At 54.0% G+C, this 20,016-nt stretch overlaps 2 protein-coding genes across 10 annotated transcripts; one reads left to right on the top strand and one right to left on the bottom strand.

Annotated features, from left to right (window-relative positions):
• Positions 1 to 311: 311 nt before the first annotated feature.
• Positions 312 to 14,372, bottom strand: Trim46 (tripartite motif containing 46). Of its 7 annotated transcripts, XM_045138734.1 has the most exons (11): positions 14,287 to 14,303; positions 13,737 to 13,822; positions 12,696 to 12,957; positions 11,721 to 12,064; positions 9,578 to 9,721; positions 9,280 to 9,375; positions 5,787 to 6,040; positions 5,400 to 5,521; positions 4,110 to 4,412; positions 2,470 to 2,767; positions 312 to 1,414 (listed from the first exon to the last, which is right to left on the bottom strand). In XM_045138734.1, the coding sequence occupies exons 2-11, from the start codon at positions 13,758 to 13,760 to the stop codon at positions 1,021 to 1,023; spliced, it is 2,241 nt and encodes a 746-aa protein (XP_044994669.1). In that variant the 5' UTR covers positions 13,761 to 13,822; positions 14,287 to 14,303; the 3' UTR covers positions 312 to 1,020. The 7 variants fall into 7 exon arrangements, with proteins under 7 accessions (XP_044994669.1, XP_004667296.2, XP_044994670.1 ...); XM_004667239.2 differs by lacking the exon at positions 13,737 to 13,822 and having other exon boundaries at positions 14,287 to 14,372; XM_045138735.1 differs by lacking the exon at positions 13,737 to 13,822 and having other exon boundaries at positions 14,277 to 14,359.
• A 251-nt stretch (positions 14,373 to 14,623) lies between these two features.
• Positions 14,624 to 19,732, top strand: Krtcap2 (keratinocyte associated protein 2). Of its 3 annotated transcripts, none has more exons than XM_012950877.2 (5): positions 14,624 to 15,026; positions 15,848 to 16,002; positions 16,154 to 16,217; positions 19,298 to 19,364; positions 19,580 to 19,732. In XM_012950877.2, the coding sequence occupies exons 1-5, from the start codon at positions 14,813 to 14,815 to the stop codon at positions 19,698 to 19,700; spliced, it is 621 nt and encodes a 206-aa protein (XP_012806331.2). In that variant the 5' UTR covers positions 14,624 to 14,812; the 3' UTR covers positions 19,701 to 19,732. The 3 variants fall into 3 exon arrangements, with proteins under 3 accessions (XP_012806331.2, XP_044994444.1, XP_044994443.1); XM_045138509.1 differs by lacking the exon at positions 14,624 to 15,026 and adding an exon at positions 15,046 to 15,153; XM_045138508.1 differs by lacking the exon at positions 14,624 to 15,026 and adding an exon at positions 15,083 to 15,189.
• Positions 19,733 to 20,016: the final 284 nt, after the last annotated feature.

Here is a 20,016-nt window from a genome sequence, read left to right as displayed (position 1 = left end):
GCCTCACCCTCCTGCTGCCTCTGAGGCGGGTTCCCAGGCACCCTGGGAATGGGGAAGTGGTTCTGGTTCCCTGGCCCCTTTGGGACCAGTCGCTATGCCTACACCCTCAGTCACATTCCCCCAGGGCCTGCTGCGGCCGTGTGGAGGGTACCCCCATCTGGGGCCTGGTCGCGATGGTGGTCTGAGGCTGGGTCCTATACGGGTGGAGGAGGCTGTGAGCCCCTGGCTTGGGGGCCGCTATTCTGAAACTGTACCATCCCCATGCCAGGCACGAAACTACGAGGAATGGCCATGCTCAGGAAAGGCAGAAATGTGCTCGGAGTCACAGTTTATTGTTTATAAACCATGAAAAGTACAGCTATTGTCAGCACAGGCCTAGCAGTGCCTCAAGGAGGCAGCAGCGGGCACCAGAGGCCAGACCTGGCCCAGCCCAACATATACCCAGCCTGAGCGTGAGTGCCAAGGGAGACATGGCACGTTGGCATGGGTGCAGGACAAGAAAAGCATGCAAGAAGGAGAGGGACGTAGAGACATGCGACTGGGGAGTAGGGAGACCCAAATAAATTAAGCAGAATCGGGTCTCCCCTCCCATACCAGGGAGGCCCAAAGCCTTCCTGCCCAAGGTTGTAGTTCCGCAGCAGTCGGGCAAGGAGCTTGGCAAGGCGAAGGGCAGAGCTGGCAATCATGCCCGGTGTTCCAGGTGCCCTCCCTCCCAGTCAGCCTCAGGGGCACAGGCCGAGGATGTGGTAGGGAATCTCCCGGTGCCTCGGTGACGATGCCGAGGGAAAGGCATGAGGCAGAGACTTGGTGCGTGTGGGCCAACAGGCACCGAGAGACTGGAGGACGTCCAGAAGGGAGAAGAGGCCTGGTCAGGAGGAAACCCCGGAAAGACAGACCGAGGGGAAGGGACCGCAAGAGAGGGTAGTTTGGGGGACAAGCTGCTGGGGAATAACCGAGTGCCCAGGAGGCTCGGGGGGAGGGGAGATCAGGGCTTAGTTTTGAAAGAGGGGCCTGGAAGGCTCAGTCCAGTTTGGCAAAGCCCCCAATGGTGACTTTCCTCTCAGGCTTGGTGCCCACAGGCTCTTGCAGCTGTACCGCACCCCCACCAATGAAGCAGAAGGCAGGGCACACGGGCCCCGAGCAGTCCAGCGGGCACTCCAGGAGTCCGCGGAAGGACACAGCATCCAGGAAGGAAACCCGGCCCCGCTCGTAGTCCAGGCAGATGCCCAGGCGGGGTGGCAGGGGCACCGTGCAGCTGGCTGTCGGGCCATCCCGCCCTGTCAGCCCTGCATTTGAGCTCGCTCCAGAGCCCAGCAGGATCTTGCCCATGCCAATGGTCAGGAAAGCAAAGGGCGGCGAGGCCTCCACGGTGGCATCCTCAGCACCGCTGTCATGCCCACTGTCCGGGTCGTACCTGTAGGAATGGGTATTGGGTAGGAGGGTGTTGGGAGACGGAGTGAGGAGGTGAGGGAGCTGAAGTGTTGGAAGGACGGGGCGTTGGGAGCAAGAGGTTGTAAGGGTCAACTTGGTATTGAGGCAAACACGTGTTGAGGAGACAGGGCCACGGTATAGACGTGGAGGCTTGGCCGGGTGGGAAAAGAAGACGGACGGATGGCACTTGGGCAAGGGAGGTGTGGGCAGGCAGGAAGGACATGAAACACCGGAAAGAAATGCGCAGCCTGTTACGAGAGGAAGGGGTTGAGAAAAACGATGGCATGGAGGTACTGTCAGGGAAGCAGTTTTGACAGCTGGGGTTGTTGGAGGAATGAGGGCACAGTGATGAGGAGACCACGGGGAGCAGGCAGAGAAAGGATGACGTAAAGGTGGCGTCGGGACAGAGAGAGGGTGGACTGGTGTTAGAGGCGTGCGGGATTAGTGGCAATTAAGAATCAGAAGGGAAAAAAAAAAAAAGAATCAGAAGGGAACGTGTTGGGAGAGAGCGTTTTGGAGAAGTGGGGTGCTGAGGGAGGTGAGGCTGGGAAAAGAAGTTCAGAAGGGAGGTTGACATGAGAAAGGGTTACACAGGCTGCAAGGGCAAAGGAAGTTGCACGGGGAGATGCTTAAGGGGAGACCTTGGGGATGCTGAGGAGGGTGTAGGTGAGGGAGTTCTTGGAGAGCAAAAGTTTCACGGAGAAAGGAGAAAGTCGGAAACGGGGTGTGAGAAAGAAAGGACGGGGGAACTTGCAGAGGTGGTAAACTAGTCCTGAGCGGCAGATGGAAGGAAGAGGTAGTGGCTCTGCCTCTTGTCCGCCCTTTCCCCAACCACGTACTCTGAAAAGCAGTCCAGAGACCCTTCTGCTGAGCCCACCCACACGCCTCTCGGTCGCGGGCCTCCCAGTCTGGCTACCCCGCTACTTCCTTTCGTCTCCTCCCCAGCAAGTCTGCGCTCCCCTTATCACCTCTGCCACCCACAGCTCCCCACCCAGGGACCCCATCCCTCACCCCCCCCCCCCCGCCGAGGGGCCTGACCTGGGGCTGATCACATCGGGGGCACCCTGGAAGCTTTCCTGAAGCTTGCTCTCCAGCCCGACGCCCACCTTGACCAAGTAGGAGGCAGGGTCTACGACACAGGCCCAGTAGCTGCGGCCCTGGGTCACAGCCACATCGCCCAGGACCACGTCCACACTCAGGTGGCAGCCCGTGAGCAGCCGGTCAGCAGCCAACAGCAGGGGCAGCCCCGGAACACTCCGCACCGCTCGCTGGTCCTTGCTGATGGCCAGCCGCTCTCGGCTGGCACCCCAGCGGCCATCAAGGAAGAAGTGCAGGACTAGAAGTGGAGGAGGGTTAAGACAGAAGGAAGGTCTTCAGGGACAGACTGGGGATCGTGAGGTGTTATCACAACCGACGGGAGTTTTTGGAACAAGAAACAAATGGTCAAGGGGTTCAGTCATCAGAAAGGCTCAGGGGAACAGAGCTTGGGCAACAGAAATTGGGACAGAGAGGAAGAAAGAAACATCCCAAATGGGCATGGGACCCCAGGAAGAGCTTAGTGATGACTAAAGCCACAGAAACCAGTGTCCTGAACCTAGCTGGCTCAATGCTTCCTGCAGTGTCCCCTGTAGTTGACCCTATAGACAGAGACATTCTTACTGTTGTCCTGTTCCACCTGGTGACATTTCTTTTCTCTTCTGGTCTCACTCTAGCTCAGGCTGACCAGGAATTCACTATGGAGTCTCAGGGTGGACTTGAACTCTCGGTGATCCTCCTATCTCTGCCTGCTGAGTGGTGGGATTAAAGGCATGCACCATCACACCTGGCTACCTGCTGATGTTTCTTCTACTGTTGACCTGTACCTCTTCAGTCCATACTCTAGGGCCCACATCCTGCTCTTACACCCAATTCCTCCCCCCCGCCCCCCCCCCTTACTAAAGCGATAAGCACCTTCCACCAGGCCAGGACCCAGGGTGAAAGGCATTCCTAGAGAGTCACTATATATATATATATTTGGTTTTTTTTTGGTTTTTTGATTTTTCAAGGTAGGGTCTCACTCTAGCCCAGGCTGACCTGAAATTCACTATGTAGTCTCAGGGTGGCCTTGAACTCATGGCAATCCTCCTACCTCTGCCTCCCGAGTGCTGGGATTAAAGGCGTGCGCCACCACGCCCGGCTTATATTTGGTTTTTGAGGTAGGGCCTCACTCTAGCCCACGCTGACCTGGAATTCACTATGTAGTCTCAGGGGGGCCTCGAACTGATGGTGATCCTCCTACCTCTGCCTCCCGAGCACTGGGTTTAAAGGCGTCACACACCGGGCTTGGGAATCACTTTGCCAACAGTGATTGAGCCCTTACTGTGAAGTCAGAGGCTGTTAAGTTCTAACAACAGTTTAATTCTCAAAGAACTCCACAGTGTGTTGCTTCCACCCCTGGAGAAGAGGACGGGACTTTCGGAAAGGTGGAAAAACTTGGCCAGAGATACACAGTTGGCGAAAGGTAGGTAAAGCTGGGATTTGAACCCAGACGGTCTAGGTCCAGAGGGCGTGGGCCTATCCCACTTTATTAAACCACTTCTCCAGGGCCAGAGCCGAGAACAGCTGAGTATCTAGCCGGGCATCCCGCACCCTTTGCGTGCACACCTGTGCCCACCACATGGCGCAACCTGCCTACTCACCGGGCGCGGGCGGCGTGTGCAGGTGCACGTCCTCGCTGTACTCCCCGTAGCCCGCCTTGTTGCAGCCACGGACGCGCAGCACATACACGGAGCCTATGTCGGGGTTCTCCAGAAGAGCGCTCGTGCCCCTCACCTCCTCCCGCCGCTGCCAGCGGGTAGGACCTGGCTGGGCAGGCACGTCCGTGCGCCGGAACTCAACAGTGTAGTGCCAGGCGGGTGGCGAGTGGGGGGGCAGCCGCCAGCACAGGAAGATCTGGTCGTAGGCAAAGGTGCGCTGGGTGTCGATGACAGGAGCTTCGGGCACTGTTGGGAGAGACAACAGGGTTCAGCCAGGGCATGGCCTTCGCCTGGCATGGAGGGCAGGCTAGGCAGGGCAGGGGAAGCAGCGGGAACCGAGGGGATGAGTGTGGGTGAGGGAGCTGAGGAAGGCAACCCCAGGGTGGGTAGGGGGAGGGGAGCAGTCTTCTGGCACTGGGCCCAAGAGAGAAAGAGGTGGGAGAGAGCTATGGTCAAGAGACCTATGCTTTGGTCCTAGGCTGCCAACTCTCTCACTCTGCCTGAGGCAAGCCACGATCTGGGCCTCAGTTTCCTCCTTAGTCAAGCGAGTGCTCCTAACCCCTGAGCCATCTCCCCAGCCCTTAGTCAAATGAGGGGGCATCAGAGCAAAAGGAGTCCCGAGGGTCCTTCTAGCTTAGGGTCTGGGAGTTAAGGGAGCCTCAGGATGAGCTGGCGAGGACCACCGAACCCAGGCAAGAGAGCCGTGAGGTGAGGTGCGTGGGGAGGGAGGTGGGAGGATGGAGGGGAGGAAGTTAGCAAGACAGAGGAGGAGGAGGCCGACAGGAGAGAGCTGAGCTTGTTAGCAGGTCAGGGCATGGAGGGGAAGAGGAAGAGAGTAAAAGAGACCAGAGGGCAGGGGACAAAAGGTCAAAAGGACCGGAGTAGGCAAGTCTAAAGAAGGCAGAAGAGGGACGGGGCTTTGGTCAAGGGTAGGGAGAGGTCAGAAAAGAAGGGAGCGATGTGCGGCTGGCCCAGCCGGGTGGGGGCGCGGGGCAGGGAGGGGGCCCGGCGGCTGACTTGCCTGGGGTGCTCCGAGCAGAGTCCGCGGTGGCCACAGCCTACAAAGAGAGATGGAGAAGCGGCGCTGAGCGCAGTAGGACGGTGTGGCAGGGTTGGCTGGGTGGGAGGAGTGGCTGGCCAGGAAGTCCCTGGTGGACAGTGCCCCCCCGGCCCCGCTGCTGGGGAGGAAGGGGAGAAGGCTGTGGCTGGGCACGGGCCTGGCTATCTCCTTACCTCTCAGGAAGTTCAGCTCTGTCAGCAGCTTCATCTCACGCCCCACGTCCAGCTGGCAATGGCGGAAGTTGGAGCTGGCAACTGGCCGGAATGTCTGGAGGGCCTCGGTGGCTCGGGCAATCCTGGGATGGGAGAGGGAAAGGGTCAGGCACCGCCAGGTGGGCAGCCACGCTTCCCCTGGATAGATACCGCCTCGGCCGCCCCAGGGGCCTTGGCTTCCACTTTGGGGATCCTCCTCCCGCCCTGGAGAAAGCTGGCATCAGTCTGGCCTCGAGAAAATCCTCAGGACCCAGCTCTCTCTCCACCTGGCAGTACTCTAGCCATTGTCTAAGGTGCTGGCTGCGCCCGCAATGCCCCTGCCTCCCGGGAGCCCGTGCCCCTCAGTACCTGCTGTGCAGCTGCTTGGCTGCTTGAACAAAGCAAGGCTGGTCGGTTTCCTTAAGCACTTCCTGGGCATAACCCACCAGACCTGAGCCGTCCAGCAGGCTCCGGTGCTCCTGGATCTGGGTGCTGAGCCGGGCCAAGCGTTCTTGCTGGCACTCTTCAATGGCCTGAAGCAGCGAGGCCCGTTTCTCCTCCAGCACGGCGCCCAGTCCTAGGACCAGCTGTGACACTTCCTCCTTTGCCTGCTGTCCAGCCACCTGTCCGGGGAGCGATACCAGAGGGAAAGATGCGTACCTTAACAGAAGGCTGGTGCCTGTACCAACCTCCAAGGATGTCACGCCACGGCAAGGAGCACAGGGAATTCAGGGAAATCTCCCCCATCCGCCTCCGTCCGGCCAGACCCATGAAGGCCAAGACACCTGTGACCCAGATATGCTCAAATCTCACCCATGTGTGTTAATTGACCTGGATGCCCACATAATTGTAGGGGAGAGTGAAACCTTCTATTCTACCCCCTATTTTAGGCAGGACCTAGAAAACCTAACTAATGTAGGGAGAAAAATATCTTAAAAGCATAAAAGTTTTATTAGCCGGGCATGGTGGCGCATATCTTTAATCCCGGCACTTGGGAGACAGGAGAAGGAGGTTCGCAGTGAGTTCAAGGCTAGACTGAGACTACAGAATGAATTGCAGGCCAGCCTGGGCTAGAGCTAGACCTTGCCTCAAAAAAAAAAAAAAAAAAAAAAAAGTTTGGGGCCGGAGAGATGGCTTAGCAGTTAAAGTGCTTGCCAGGGAAGCCTAAGGACCCAGGTATGACTCCCCAGCACCCTTGTAAACCAGATAGATGCACAAGGTGGTGCATGTGTCTGGAGAACCTGCCATGTCCATTCTCTCTCTCTCTATTTGTCTCTCTTCTCAAGTAAATAAATATTTTTAAGGTTTCATTAATTTTATACCCACTTGAGGATGCTCATAAGAGAATGAAGTTCAAAAGAAATGACCAAAGCATAATGCTTTAAAACTTTTTCTTCAGCCAAGCATGGTGGCACACAGCTTTATTTTTAATTTTTTAAATATTTTATTTATTTATGAAAGATAAATAGATAGACAGTATGGGCATGCCAGGGCCTCTATCCACTGCATAGGACTTGCAAAGACATGTGCCCCATTGTGGATCTGGCTTACATGGGTCCTGGGGAATTGAACCTGGGTCCTTAGGCTTCACAGGTAAATGCTTCAGTCTAAGCCATTTCCCCAACCCCGGCACACACCTTTAATCCCTGCACTCAAAAGGCTGAAGTAGGAGGATCACTGTGAGTTCAAGGCCACCCTGAGACTACATAGTGAGTTCCAGGTCAGCCTGAGCTAGAGAGACCCTACCTTGAAAAACCAAACCAAACAAACAAACAAACAAAAAAATGCTTTTGCTCCCTTAGGTGGTGGAAGATGACACAGTTCTAACATAGCCCAGGCTGACTCCAGGTTCAATATATAAGGGAAAATGACCTTGAATTTCTGATCCTTCTGTTTCAGCATCCCCAGTGCGGAGATTATAGGCATGTGCTACCACGTCCAGCTTTTTTTTTTTTTTTTTAACACATCCAGCTTTTAAAAACCTCTTGGTGGGGCTAGGGAGATGGCTCAGTGCTTAAAGGTGCTTGATTGAAATGCCTGACTGCCAGAGTTCAATTCCCCAGTACCCATGTAAAGCCAGAAGCATAAAGTGGTACGAATGTCTGGAGTTTGTTTGCAGTGGCAAGAGGACCTGAAACACCCATTCTCATTCTCTCTCTCTTCTTGTAAATAATTAAAAATATTGTTTGAAAGCTGGGCATGGTGGCGCACACCTTTAATCCCAGCACTCGGGAGGCAGAGGCAGGAGGATCGCCCATGAGTTCCAGGCCACCCTGAGATTACATGGTTAATTCCAGGTTAACCTGGGCTACAGTGAGACCCTGCCTCAAAAAAAAATTTTTTTTAATCACCTTTTTTGGTGAAAGAACAACGCTTTTGCCTTTTGTGGTGAGGAGGGCTGGGGATGGGACCCACAATGTCATGTGCGGTATGCACATGCTCTGATGCTTTTGGGAGCTACACTCCAGAGCAATAGGTTTGGAAGGAATGACAGGACCAATGACTATCTGGACTGGGTGGTAAATTGCAGGGATGCTGCTAGGAGATAAATGGGCAAAAGCACCAGAAGCTGCCTCAAAGGGTTTGCGATTCCAGTTCACTGCAGCCCCTGCTACCAGCTGCTAATGATCACGTCTAGTTTTAGGCCTCGGGGTGTGAAGGAAGCTTTGCCCAAGGAATCCTTATGGTTTGAGACATGTCAGAAAAGAAATAGAAATAATGGCCTTTTCTTCCTTCCTTCCTTTTTTTTTTTTTTTTTTTTTTTTGCTCCCTTCTTCCTTTCTATTTTAAAAACATATTTTATTTACCCAGGTGTGGTGGCACACGTCTTTAATCCCTGCACTGGGGAGGCTGGCGTAGGAGGATCGCCATGAGCGAGGCCACCCTGAAATTACAGAGTGAGTTCCAGGTCAGCCTGGGCTAGAGAGAGACCCTACCTCAAAAAAAATTAAAAAAATTTTTTTTCTTTAATTATTTGCAAACAGAGATAGAGAGGAGACAGACAGAGAGAATGGGTGTGCCAGGCCCTCCAGCCACTGCAAACGGACTCCAGCCACATATACCACTTTGTGCATCTGGCTTACATAGGTACTGGGGAAGCAAACCTGGGTCCTTAGGCTTCGCAAGCAAGCGCCTCAACCACTAAGCCATCTCTCCAGCCCTTTAGTTGTTTTTTCAATGCAAGGTCTCACTCTAGCTTAGGCTGACCTGGAATTCACTGTGTAGTCTAAGGGTGGCCTTGAACTCATGGTGATTCTCCTACCTCTGCCTCCCAGGTGTTGGGATTAAAGGCGTGCGCCATCAGGCCCGGCTTTACTGTTTTTATTTATTTGCAAGCAGAGAGAATGAGAGAGAGAGAGAAAGAGAAAGAACACAAATGAATGAATGAATGAAGATTATCTTTTGCCATGCAAATGGCCTCCAGACACAGGCACCACTTTGTGGGTCCTGGGGACCCTAACTCAGACCGTCAGACTTTGCAGGTGAGTGCCTTTCACCACTGAGCCGTGTCTCCAGCCCACATTGTCAATTCTTACCGTGAGCTGATTCAGGCCACCTAGCAGATGTCTGAGCCTCTCCTCACCCTAGTGCCAAGGATGTGCTGGCCTCAGCAGGTAACACAGCCCAGGGGCATGGGAGCTCTTCCACCCCCAGGCACACATCCTGTTCCCACTGCAACCCCAGCCACAGCCCAGCCTGGGGCACTTACATTCTGGCCAGCCAGGTATAACCGGAACCTCCATATCCCCACACTCCTGCTCCCCCGACGGGCTTCTGGAGCTGGCAAGCAAAGAAATGGGGGGCACTCCCGCCCACAGCCCCTTTTGCCTCAACTCCCAGGCTGGCCCACCTCCACGCTCACCTCAGTGTGCCTGATGGTCTCCTCCAGCTCACAGATCTGGGTCTGCACCGTGTCCTGATTTCCCAAGATGTATGTCAGGCTCTTTGCCAGCTTCTCCTAAGGGTGAAGAAAGAGGTCGACAGACGTCATGCCGGGTCCAGGCTGCTCTTCGGTCCACACTGGAGGAAAGCAGCAGGCGGCGGCGGCAGCCCGGTGGAAGGAGGGGGCGCCTTCCTTCCCAGGCGCTGCAGAAGCCAGCGGTCGGGAGGAGGTGTTTGAGGGCGCTTAGCGTGGGGGTTGAGCCGCTAGGGGTCCTCACCTTGAGAGCCTGGTAGGCGCTGAGCACTGGTGTGATCTTGTGCCCGCTGTGGGTGCGCCGCACCCTGCAGAGTTGGCATACCAGCCGTTGACAGGTCTTGCAGTAGTGGGTCACCTCTTCCTTATGATCAGGGCACATCAGGCCCTAGGGACCCAAAGAATAATGAGACAGCCATTAAAGTGCTGACCTATCACTACTGTTCTGCGCGCTCTCGCCCGCCACCGGTCAGAGGTGAGGAGAGATCAGATGGTGGGCCGACAGTGCCACCTCGTGGTGCACGCTGGCATCAACACCCTCTTCTTGCTGGCTCCAGCCATGTCCATTTTACCATTACTCCTCGCTGGAATGTGTGGCAACAATAATAATTATGATAATTAGCCTAAGCCTATGGCTTATAATCAACTTTGTTCATCTTGTCTTGCTCTATACCCCAATGCCTATAATAGCATTATGTGCTCAATATAGTCTCAATAAATACATGTTTTAAGCCAGGTGTGGTGGCTCAAGCCTTTAATTCCATCACTCAGGAGGCTGAGGTAAGAGGATTGCTGTTTGAGGCCAACCTGGGCTACAGTGAGACCGCGCCTCAAAAAAACTAAACCAGCGGAGCTGGAGGGATGGCTTAGTGGTTAAGGCATTTGCCTGCAAAGCCAAAGGAAACTTGGTTCAATTCCCCAGGACCCATGTTAGCCAGGTGCACAAGGGTGCGCACATGGTGTCTGGAGTTAGTTTGCAGTGGCTGGGGGCCCTGGCACGCCCATTCTCTCTCTCTGTCAAATAAATAAAATAATAAAAACTAAACTAGAGGCTGGAGAGATGTCTCAGCACTTAAGAACACTTGCTTACAAAGCCTTCCAACCAGGTTTGGTTCCCCAGAACCCATGTAAGCCAGATGCACAAAGTGATGATGCATGCATCTGGAGTTTATCTGCAGTGGCAAGAGGCCCTAGTACACCTATTCTCTCTCTCCCCTTTTTCACTGCAAATATTTGGCCGGGCCAGGCATGGCAGCACACACCTTTAATCCCAGCACTTGGGAGGCACAGGTAGGATTGCCATGAGTTTGAAGACAGCCAGAGACTACAATAGTGAATTCCAAGTCAACCTAGGCTAAAGTGAGACCCTACCTTGAAAAAAACAGTTGTCTCATGATTTTGTTACTAGAATGGTGGTATATGACTGAGGCAGGAAAACTGCCTCAAGTTCAAGGACAGCCTGGTCTACAGAACAAGACTCTGTGCCAAAAAAATAAAGAGCCAGGTGTGGTAGCGCACACCTTTAATCCCAGCACTCAGGAGGCAAGAGTTTGAAACCACCCTGAGACTACACAGTGAATTCTGGGTCAGCCTGGGCTAAAGCGAGGCTCTACCTCAAAAATCAAAAGCAAAAAAAACAAACATGAACACATAAAAAGAGAGCTGAAGAGATGGCTCAGTGGTTGAGGCACTCACCTGCAAAGCTTAAGGAGATGGGTTTGATTCCCCAGTAACCACATAAAGCCAGATGCACAAGGTGGCACATGCATCTGGAGTTTGTTTGCAGTGGCTAGAGGCCCTAGGGTGCCCATTCTCCCCCTCAACACCTCATAAATAAATATTTTTATTTTTATTTTGGTTTTTCGAGGTAGGGTCTCACTCTAGTCCAGGCTGACCTGGAATTCACTAGGTAGTCTCAGGGTGGCCTCAAACTCATGGTGATCCTCTTACCTCTGCCTCCTGGGTGCTGGGATTAAAGGTGTGCACCACCACGCCTGGCTTAAATAAAATATATATTTTAAATTTTAATTAAATTTTTTGTGTGTGTTCATTTATTTATATGAGAGTGACAGAGAGAGAACGAGGCAGAGAGAGAGAGAGAGAATGGGCGCGCCAGGGCTTCCAGCCACTGCCAACTAACTCCAGACGCGTGCACCCCCTTGTGCATCTGGCTAACGTGGGTCCTGGAGAATCAAGCCTTGAACTGGGGTCCTTAAGCTTCACAGGCAAGCGCTTAACCGCGAAGCCATCTCTCCAGCCCCCAATTTTTTTTTTTTTAAGAGCTTGGTTGCAAACGCTTGCCCACCGCCTTCTGAAAGCGCCCCCCCCCATGCCATACATCCCCACGGCCCACCCCAAACCCCTAGGCCCTGCAAGGACTGGCTCACCTTAGGGCGGAAGGAGAGGGTGGGTAGGGTGGGCTCGTGCTGGGCCTTCTGAGTGCCCCAGGGGTGGAAGAGCTTGAAGCACTCATTGCAGAAGGTGGCGCGACACTCCGTGCAGCCCTTGGTGGCTTCCAGTGGGGGGGGCTTGCACAGCTGGCACAGGATGGCGCCCCCCACGCTCACGCTCTGCCGGTACCGCTCCACCACGCGCTCCAGAGTCAGATTCCGGAAAAGCCCTGCGAGGCCCCGCTCCCCCAGCTCCACGTCGCCCTGGCAGGCTGGGCACGGAAACATGATCACCTGGGGGTGCAAGGCACCTCGCTTCCTCCCGGGATATGTCCCGAAGCCTGTGAATGGACCCAAGAAGTGCGGGAGGTGTGAGTTACAGTGGGGATGAGTGGATTCTGTTTAATTAAAAAAAAAAAAAAAAGAAAAAAAAAAGGCGGGGGCTGGAGAGTTGGCTTAGCAGTTAAGGTGTCTGCCTGCCTGCAAAGACAAAGGACCCAGGTTAGATTCCCCAGGAACCAGTAAGCCAGATGCACAAGGTGGCGCATGCTCTGGAGTTTGTTTGCAGTAGCTGGAAGCCCTGGCGCACCCATTCTCTCTCTCTTTCTCTATCTCTGCCTTTTTCTAGCTCGCTCAAATAAATAATTTTTTTTTTTTTTTTTTTTGGTTTTTCAAGGTAGGGTCTCACTCTGGCTCAGGCTGACCTGAAATTCACTCTGTAGTCTCAGGGTGGGCTCGAACTCTCAGCGATCCTCCTACCTCTGCCTCCCGAGTGCTGGGATTAAAGGCGTGTGCCACCACGCCCGGCTAAATAAAAAATTTTTTTAAAGTAAAATTTTCTTGTGCCAGACTTCAAGCTTATTAAGAGTCCGAATAGTATATATATCTATATCCCAAAGGATAGACTGATGGCCCTGACCAGTAGTGGACAGCTCTGCATTCCCACCCCATCCCACGGGCCCCAGGCCCCACCTGACTTAAGCAGCCGGTCCAAACGATCTGGCTTGGGGAGAGTTCTCCGGGAAAGGCGGGGGCTGCGGGTGGAAGGGGTGGAAGCCGGAGAAGTGGGCTCCGAACTGGGGTCGCACCCGTGGCCTATGTAGCCCTGCTGCCCCAACAGCTCCCGGGCACAGGCTTGGCACACGTTGTGGGTACAGGGCAGCACGAGCGGCTGCTTGTACATCTCTTGGCACACTGGGCACAGCAGTTCCTTCTCCATGTTCTTCATGCTTGTCTGTGGAGGGACCAGGAGGTTGGGTCCGAGCTTGGATGCCTCGGACATCTCAGCAGGCCCCTTGACTGCCTTTAGGGACACCCCACCCCTCCTCAGGAAGGCAGGAGGGGACAAAACAAACTACGGCTTTTGCTCAGTGCCTGCCCTGGTCTGGCTCATAATACCTTCCCAATTCTCTCCCTTGCTTGTTTCCCTTCGGAAGAGCTAAAGGACCACCAAGAAGGCATACTGGGGTCCCCCCCCCCCGCACCAGCGTCAACCCTACCCCCATCACTCTCGCTGTAGCACTGCCCGCCGGCAGCCCTCCTCACCTGTCTCCATTCTTCCATCTCTGGGCTACCTGCATCTGACATTTATATCAAGGGCATCGCCAACTCCACAGCTGGGCGCGGACCCCCTTGTCCACTTCTCTAGCACCCCTCTGTCGCGTGACTGCTCCCCACGGCCGGGCGCACCAGCTCTCCATCCTGCCGCGGCTCGGGCCGCAGCTGTCCCAGCCCCATCCTCCATCCTGCATTCACCCATCTCCTCCAGTCCTCCCGACGCCAACCCAGGCCTCTTCCTACCCTCCTGCCTGTCCCTTCTGCCCCCTTCGGCGGGTGAGCCATCGCCCGCAGTAATTTCTTGCCCAAGCAGGGACGGGGGGGGGGGGGGAGGGGGGAGGGGAGAAAAAAAAACAGGATGACAAGCGCCCCGCCTACTTGCCCCCTCCCCGCCGGAAGTGTCCCTCCCCCTTTTGGTGAGGGGCCCTCAGGCTATGCCCCACCCCCACACCTCACCTTGGTCCCTCTCTTCGCAGCCATCCCGGCCAGGGGCGCAGCTGACACAAAGGAGGGAGGGGCGGGGAAGGAGGGGGAAGGAAGTGCTGGTGGGGGGGGGAGCAGGGTTGGCACCGCCCCTGGGAGAGCCGGGCACGGGTTGCTATGACAACCTCAGGCTCAGAGGCAGCAGGGTGGGGTCTCGGGGAGGGGTCCAAATTGGGAACTGCACCCTGGGGTGGCTCTTCATCACCCCCCCCACACACACCTGTCCTCAGATTTTTTTTGGGGGGGAATATCCAAGCTCACAACTTGCCCCCTTTTCATAGCCCTAGTGCATGCTGGCAGTTACCCCAGCTCCCCGCTGCGTCTGAGCAGCTTCCCGAGAGCTGCCCACACCCCAGCAAACTGGAGTCTTCGGGGGAGCACTCCCCTCTGCACTGCCCGCGTGCATCCCGATCCTCCAGCTGTCACGCTCACCCCCTTCCTGGATCCCCACCTGTTCCAGGTTCGGGCTTGCCCCGACCCTCTACGCCTCCTCCCGTTCCCCTCGACCCCCACCTTAACTCACACTGATGCGGACTAGTGCGTCCATGATGGAAGTGAACGTCTGCAAATCCTCGCCCTCAGCCATGGCCCTGCCGTGCCCGCCCGCCCGCCCCCGGGTGCCCGGGTGCCCGATCCCGGCTGCTGCTGCGAACACGGGTCTTAACGCAGGAGCCCAGCGGGGGGGGTGAGGGGAGGAGGGGGGGTGAGGTGTCACTGCGCATGCTCCAGGGACCATCTTCAACAGCGCCCATCGGGGGTAAGGGGTGGGAAATAGTTCTCCCCACGTGGTTCTGGAAAAGCAGTTTGGGGGTGGGTTAACATGGACGTGTATTTGAGGCGCGTGGGGGGCGGAGGCGGGGGAAAGCGTTCCTTATATTATTAGAATTCCGCATTAACTTCAGATCTTACCTCCTGTAAAGCAAGAGGCTACTTTCGGGGTTCGAGGTTAAGATCACTACATTCTTCAGTTGTGCAGGTGCAGGGAGAGATGTTTGAGGCAATGAGTCCCGTGGGGCAGGGAAGTTTAAGGGACAGGCACTAAAGATGGCATGAATGGCAAAGAAGACGTAAATGGCCAGAGAGCCACGGGGCCACGATTCGGAGACGTACGTGTGGCCGAGAGGCAGCAGATGCCCTGGGTACCCAAAGAAGGCTTGGCTGGGATCAGGGCGGTGGCCGAAGATGCTCTTCAACGCGTTACGTCCTCCGCGCCGGCAGGGGGCGCCGCGTGCCCCGGGCGCCGCGAGGACGATAGAGGCCCAGGTGGGGGCTAGCGGGTCCCGCGCCGGGCCGTGACGCATGCGCGCAGCTCGTCGCGCCCGGTTCGGTTCCGCTCTTGCTTTTGGGAGCACGGGCAGCGGCGATTAGATCCACCGACGGGCCGTGATGGGTAAACGCGGCCCGCCAGGACCCCTGGGCTGGGGTGGTGAGCGCTGCAGCTGGGGAGCGGCTTCCTCGGCTGTCTTTCCGTAGAGCTGACGTGTCTGCTGCTGTCCCCGGGAGCGGGGGACGAGGGCCCGTGTGGGTGTTCGAGGCTGCGGGACCCCCGCCCCAGGGTCGCGGCGCTGGCTGTGGAGTGTGGCTGGGTGACTGCTGAGCCCACCCCTCCAACCCGGCACCCTGTGAATCCTCCTTGCCAACTTAGCCTTAACTGTGTCTGTTTTATTTTTATTTATTTATTTTTTGGTGAGGAGAGAGAAGAGAATATAGACGCTCCAGGGCCTTCTGCTGCCGCAGATAAACCCCAGATGCATGCTTTGAGCATCTGCATCTGCATTTACATGGGTCCTGGGGAAGCTGATTCATGCCTGCAAGTTTGCAAGCAGCTTTAACCCCTGAGCCGTCTTCCCCAGCCCAACTGTGTCTCTTTTAAAATATATTTATTTACTTAAGAGACAAGGAGAGAAGGAGGCAGACAGACAGAGAGAGAATGGGCTCGCCAGGACCTCCAGACACTGCAAACGAACTCCAGATGCATACGCCCCCTTATGCACCTGGCTTACGTGGGTCCTGGGGAGTCGAACCTGGGTCCTTGGGCTTTGCAGGCAAGCGCCTTAGCCGCCGTGTCTTTTTCTCATCCCCAGTGGTGGGTACCGGCACCTCCTTGGCGCTCTCCTCCCTCCTCTCCCTGCTGCTCTTCGCGGGCATGCAGATGTACAGCAGACAGCTGGCTTCCACCGAGTGGCTCACCATCCAGGGAGGCCTGCTGGGCTCCGGCCTCTTCGTCTTCTCTCTCACCGTATCCTCCCTGCGCTGGGATGGTGGGGGTGGGACGGGGGCGGTGTTTCAGCAGGGAGGGATGAGTGGAGAGAGACCCGCAGGGTTGAGCCCACCACAGCTCGCTCTCTCTGTCTGTGGCATGCCTTTTTTCCTTAACTCCCTCAACCCAGGCCTTCAATAATTTGGAGAATCTGGTCTTTGGCAAAGGGTTCCAAGCCAAGATCTTCCCGGAGAGTAAGTGAACCGTCGGGGTTGAATGAATGCAGAGCCTCTCCAACATTCCCCATAGGTGATGCTGAATTACCTGGCTCCTAGGTGGTGAAGGTCGTTGAGGAAAAAAATATATTTCCTGAAACTGAAGACAGATAATGCGCGCACGCTCTCTCTCTCCTTGAGACAGGGTCTCATTTTAGCCCAGGCTGACCTGGAATTTACTTGTAAGTTTAGGATGAACTGAAATTTAGCAATCTTCCTACCTCCACCTCCCTAGTGCTGGGATTATAGGTGTGCGCCACCACACCTGGCTGCATGGTGCTTTTTGTTGATGTTGGGTTTTTTTTTTGTTTATGTTTTTCAAGGTAGTGTCTTGCTCTAGTTCAGGCTGACCTGCAATTCACTTTATTCTCAGGCTGGCCTCAAACTCACAGTGATCCTCCTACCTCTGCCTCCCCAGTGCTGGGATGAAAAGCGTGCGCCACCACGCCCGGCTTTAGATGGTGCTTTTGAATTTGGCATCGCATCTAGTTCCTGGCTAGTTCCTTGCAGAGAAGACCTCCAAAGTAAGATACCTGGCCAGCTCCCGGGGAAGGTGTCAAGGGAACAGTCAAGTTTGAGCTGGTGTCTGGTACCCGTCATCAGGGCGGTGCTCTTTGTCCCACTGGAAGAACAAGCAGGACCAGGTTCACCCAAGGGTTCTGGTGTGAAGTAGACCAAATATAGTAATGTCGTCGATCAAGATGATTGTGATGAGCCTAAGTGTTACACTGGATTTTTTAAAAATTCTGGCTGGAGAGATGGCTTAGTGGTTAAAACACTTGCCTGAGAAACCTAAGGACCCAGGTTTGATTCTTCAGGTCCCACATAAGCCAGGTGCACATGGTAGCACATTCATCTGGAGTCCCTTTGCAGTGGCTAGAGGCCCTGGTGTGCCCATTCTCACTCTCCGTCTCTAATAAATAATCAGAATAAAATCTTTAAAAATTTTATTTTTATTTGAGACAGAGAGAGAATGCCACCTTGTGCATCTGTCTTACATGGGACTTAGAGAATTGAACCTGGGTCCTTAGGCTTTGCAGGCAAGTGCCTTAACCACTAAGCCATCTCTCCAGCCCTACACTGGATTTTTATGGCAGTAGGACTCCTGACCAAATGAGAATAAGTGTTAGGTCATTTTCTGTATGGATTAATCCTTGTTTAATTGTTGATGTAATTGAGAATTGTTGATTTAATTATGGATAATTAAGTTCATAAAGCAGTTTAGGTATATCAAGGCCAGGTAGCCTAAGGAATACCACATACTCAGAAATCTACAGTAGATGCCACCATAGGTGGAACCTTCTTCAGGTAAAACAAAGGTCAGTCATGGTGTCCACTTTTCCTTGTCCTTCTAGATTTTGCTTTCCTCACCTAGTCACAGAACTCTGTCTACTCAGTGATTCCAGGAGTTGTCTCTGTTACAGTTCATCCCATGAATACTGACTTCATCTCCTTTTAAAGTTACTTACTTGGGTGTGTGTACATGTGTACACCAAGGCGTCTTGCCACTGCAAGCAAATGTGTGCCACTTTTTGCACCTGGTTTATGTAGATGGCTTGGGAATTGAACCTGGGCCAGTGGTCTTTGCAAGCAAGTGCACTTAATTGCTGAGCCATCATCTGAGCCCTGACTTGTTTATCTTCTGGAACATACACACATATCATTGAGGAGCAAAGTTCTGTCTTCTTCCTTGTCCTCTCCAGGTGGACAGGTGGGGCCCCTTTGCCATGCTATCTGCCTTCCCACCTATCTGCAGTCTTGTTGGAAAAGCCTTAACCCTCTTCCTGGCAGGACTGGAAACAAGCTTGTTTTTTTTTTTTTCTTTTTTTTTTTTGAGGTAGGGTGGCCTCGAATTCATGGCAATTCTCCTACCTCTGCCTCCCAGGTGCTGGGTTTAAAGGCGTGTGCCGCCACGCCCAGCCACCCCTCACCCCTCTCCTTTTTTTTTTTTTTTCCCCAAGGTATAGCTCACTCACCCAGGCTTCCCTGGAGCTCACTCTGTAGCCTCCAGCTAGCCTTAAACTCAATATCCTCCTACCTCAGCCTCTGGAGTGCTGGAATTAAAGGCTTGTGCCACCATTCCTCACTTTTTAAATTAAAAACAGAGATTATTTTAGAGAGAGAGAGAGAAAGAAAATTTGCACACCAGGACCTCAGCCACTGAAATTGAAATTGAATTCCAGACACTTTTGCCACCTAGTGAGCATGTGTAACTTTGCACTTACCTCACTTTTGTGCATCTGGCTTCTGTGGGATCTGGAAAGTTAAACATGGGTCCTTATGGGCTGGAAAGATGGCTTAGTGGTTAGGGCATTTGCTTGCAATGCCAAAGGGCCCAGGTTCGATTCCCCAGGACCTATGTAATAAGCCAGATGCACAAGTTGGTGCATGCATCTGGAGTTCATTTGCAGCAGCTGAAGGCCCTGGCACGCCCACTATTCTCTATATCTGCCTCTTTCTGTCTGAAATAAAATAAAATTAAAAATGTAAAATTAAAAAGAAGTGCCGGGCATGGTGACGTGCATGCCTTTAATCCCAGCACTGGGGAGGCAGAGGTAGGAGGATCACTGTGAGTTCGAGGCCACCCTGAGACCCTACCTGAAACAACCAAAAAAAAAAAAAAAAAGTCCTTAGGCTCTGCAGACAAGCTCCTTAACCACTAAGCCATCTCTCCAGCCTCCTCTGCCCCCCCCCCCTTTTTTTAAGACAGGAACTCCCTGTGTTGCCCAGACTGGCATCTTGAATCTTGAATTCCTTAGCTCACGTGATCCTCCTGTCTCAGCCTCTGGAGTAGCTGTATAGACACTTACCACTGCATCCAGCTTTTTTTTTCTTGTCTATATGTGTGCAGATGTGTACCCCAAGAGTGTGCATGCAAAGGTGAAGAGAGTTCAATGGTTCAAGTGCTTGCCTCAGTAATTCAGCTGTTGCCATGCAGTGACCTTCTAAGCAGATTCCCAAGATTTAGAGAACCCCAGATTTCTCTGAGACGCCGCAAATGAATGCCTCGTATTTCCGTTTTCAGCACCTCCTGACCCCCCTTGTTCTTGCCTCCCCAGTCCTCCTCTGCCTGCTGTTGGCACTGTTTGCGTCGGGCCTCATCCACCGAGTCTGTGTCACCACGTGGTACGTTCCAGGCATTTGGGTGAGGGGGACACGTATGCCTTGCCGCCTGTCACTGGATCCTGCTAGGTTCCTGCAGAGCCCACAGTACCCACAACTTCTCTGTTCTTCCTTTGCTCCCCCTTCTCCTGACCATGGTCTTTCCCTGGAGCTAGTGTCTGTCCTGCTAGGCTGCCGGCATGCACTGATGCCATGACCTTGCTGTTTTGACCCTGTAGCCTCATCTTCTCCATGATTGGTCTGTACTACATCAACAAGATCTCCTCTACCCTGTACCAGGCCACGGCTCCAGTCCTCACACCAGCCAAGGTCACTGGCAAGGGCAAGAAGAGGAACTAACACGGAATATCCAATAAAGTTGATTCTTTGTAGCTCTGTGAGTTGTGGTGTGTTTTAGCCTCCTCTGCCAAATGCCCGTACCCTTCTCCAGGATGGAAGTCCACTAGAACTCCAGCGCGCCAGCCATTGCGACAGCCACCTGCTTGTGAGTCACTGTGGGAGAACAAGTGCAGGAACGATCTGCGATCGCTTTATTTATTTGCGATCAGATAGTGTGTGTGTGAATGTGGTTTGCAATCAGAGAGAGTGTGTGTGTATGTGAATGTGGTTTGCAATCAGAGAGTGTGTGTGTGTGAATGTGTGATTTGCAATCAGA

Source organism: Jaculus jaculus, chromosome 19, assembly GCF_020740685.1.
Source record: "Jaculus jaculus isolate mJacJac1 chromosome 19, mJacJac1.mat.Y.cur, whole genome shotgun sequence".
Classification (NCBI taxonomy): domain Eukaryota; kingdom Metazoa; phylum Chordata; class Mammalia; order Rodentia; family Dipodidae; genus Jaculus; species Jaculus jaculus.
This window is presented reverse-complemented; position numbering and strand designations above follow the sequence as displayed.

Excerpts from the sequence above, each read along its gene's own strand:
- Trim46 (XM_004667239.2), bottom strand. The coding sequence starts at position 14,349 with ATGGCTGAGGGCGAGGATTTGCAGACGTTCACTTCCATCATGGACGCA. Across the intron at positions 9,376-9,577 it reads GCGCCTACCAGGCTCTCAAG|GAGAAGCTGGCAAAGAGCCT; the intron begins GTGAGGACCCCT and ends CTTCACCCTTAG. Across the intron at positions 1,415-2,469 it reads CCCGATGTGATCAGCCCCAG|GTACGACCCGGACAGTGGGC; the intron begins GTCAGGCCCCTC and ends CCATTCCTACAG.
- Krtcap2 (XM_012950877.2), top strand. The coding sequence starts at position 14,813 with ATGAATGGCAAAGAAGACGTAAATGGCCAGAGAGCCACGGGGCCACGA. Across the intron at positions 15,027-15,847 it reads CGAGGACGATAGAGGCCCAG|TGGTGGGTACCGGCACCTCC; the intron begins GTGGGGGCTAGC and ends TCTCATCCCCAG. Across the intron at positions 19,365-19,579 it reads CGAGTCTGTGTCACCACGTG|CCTCATCTTCTCCATGATTG; the intron begins GTACGTTCCAGG and ends TTGACCCTGTAG.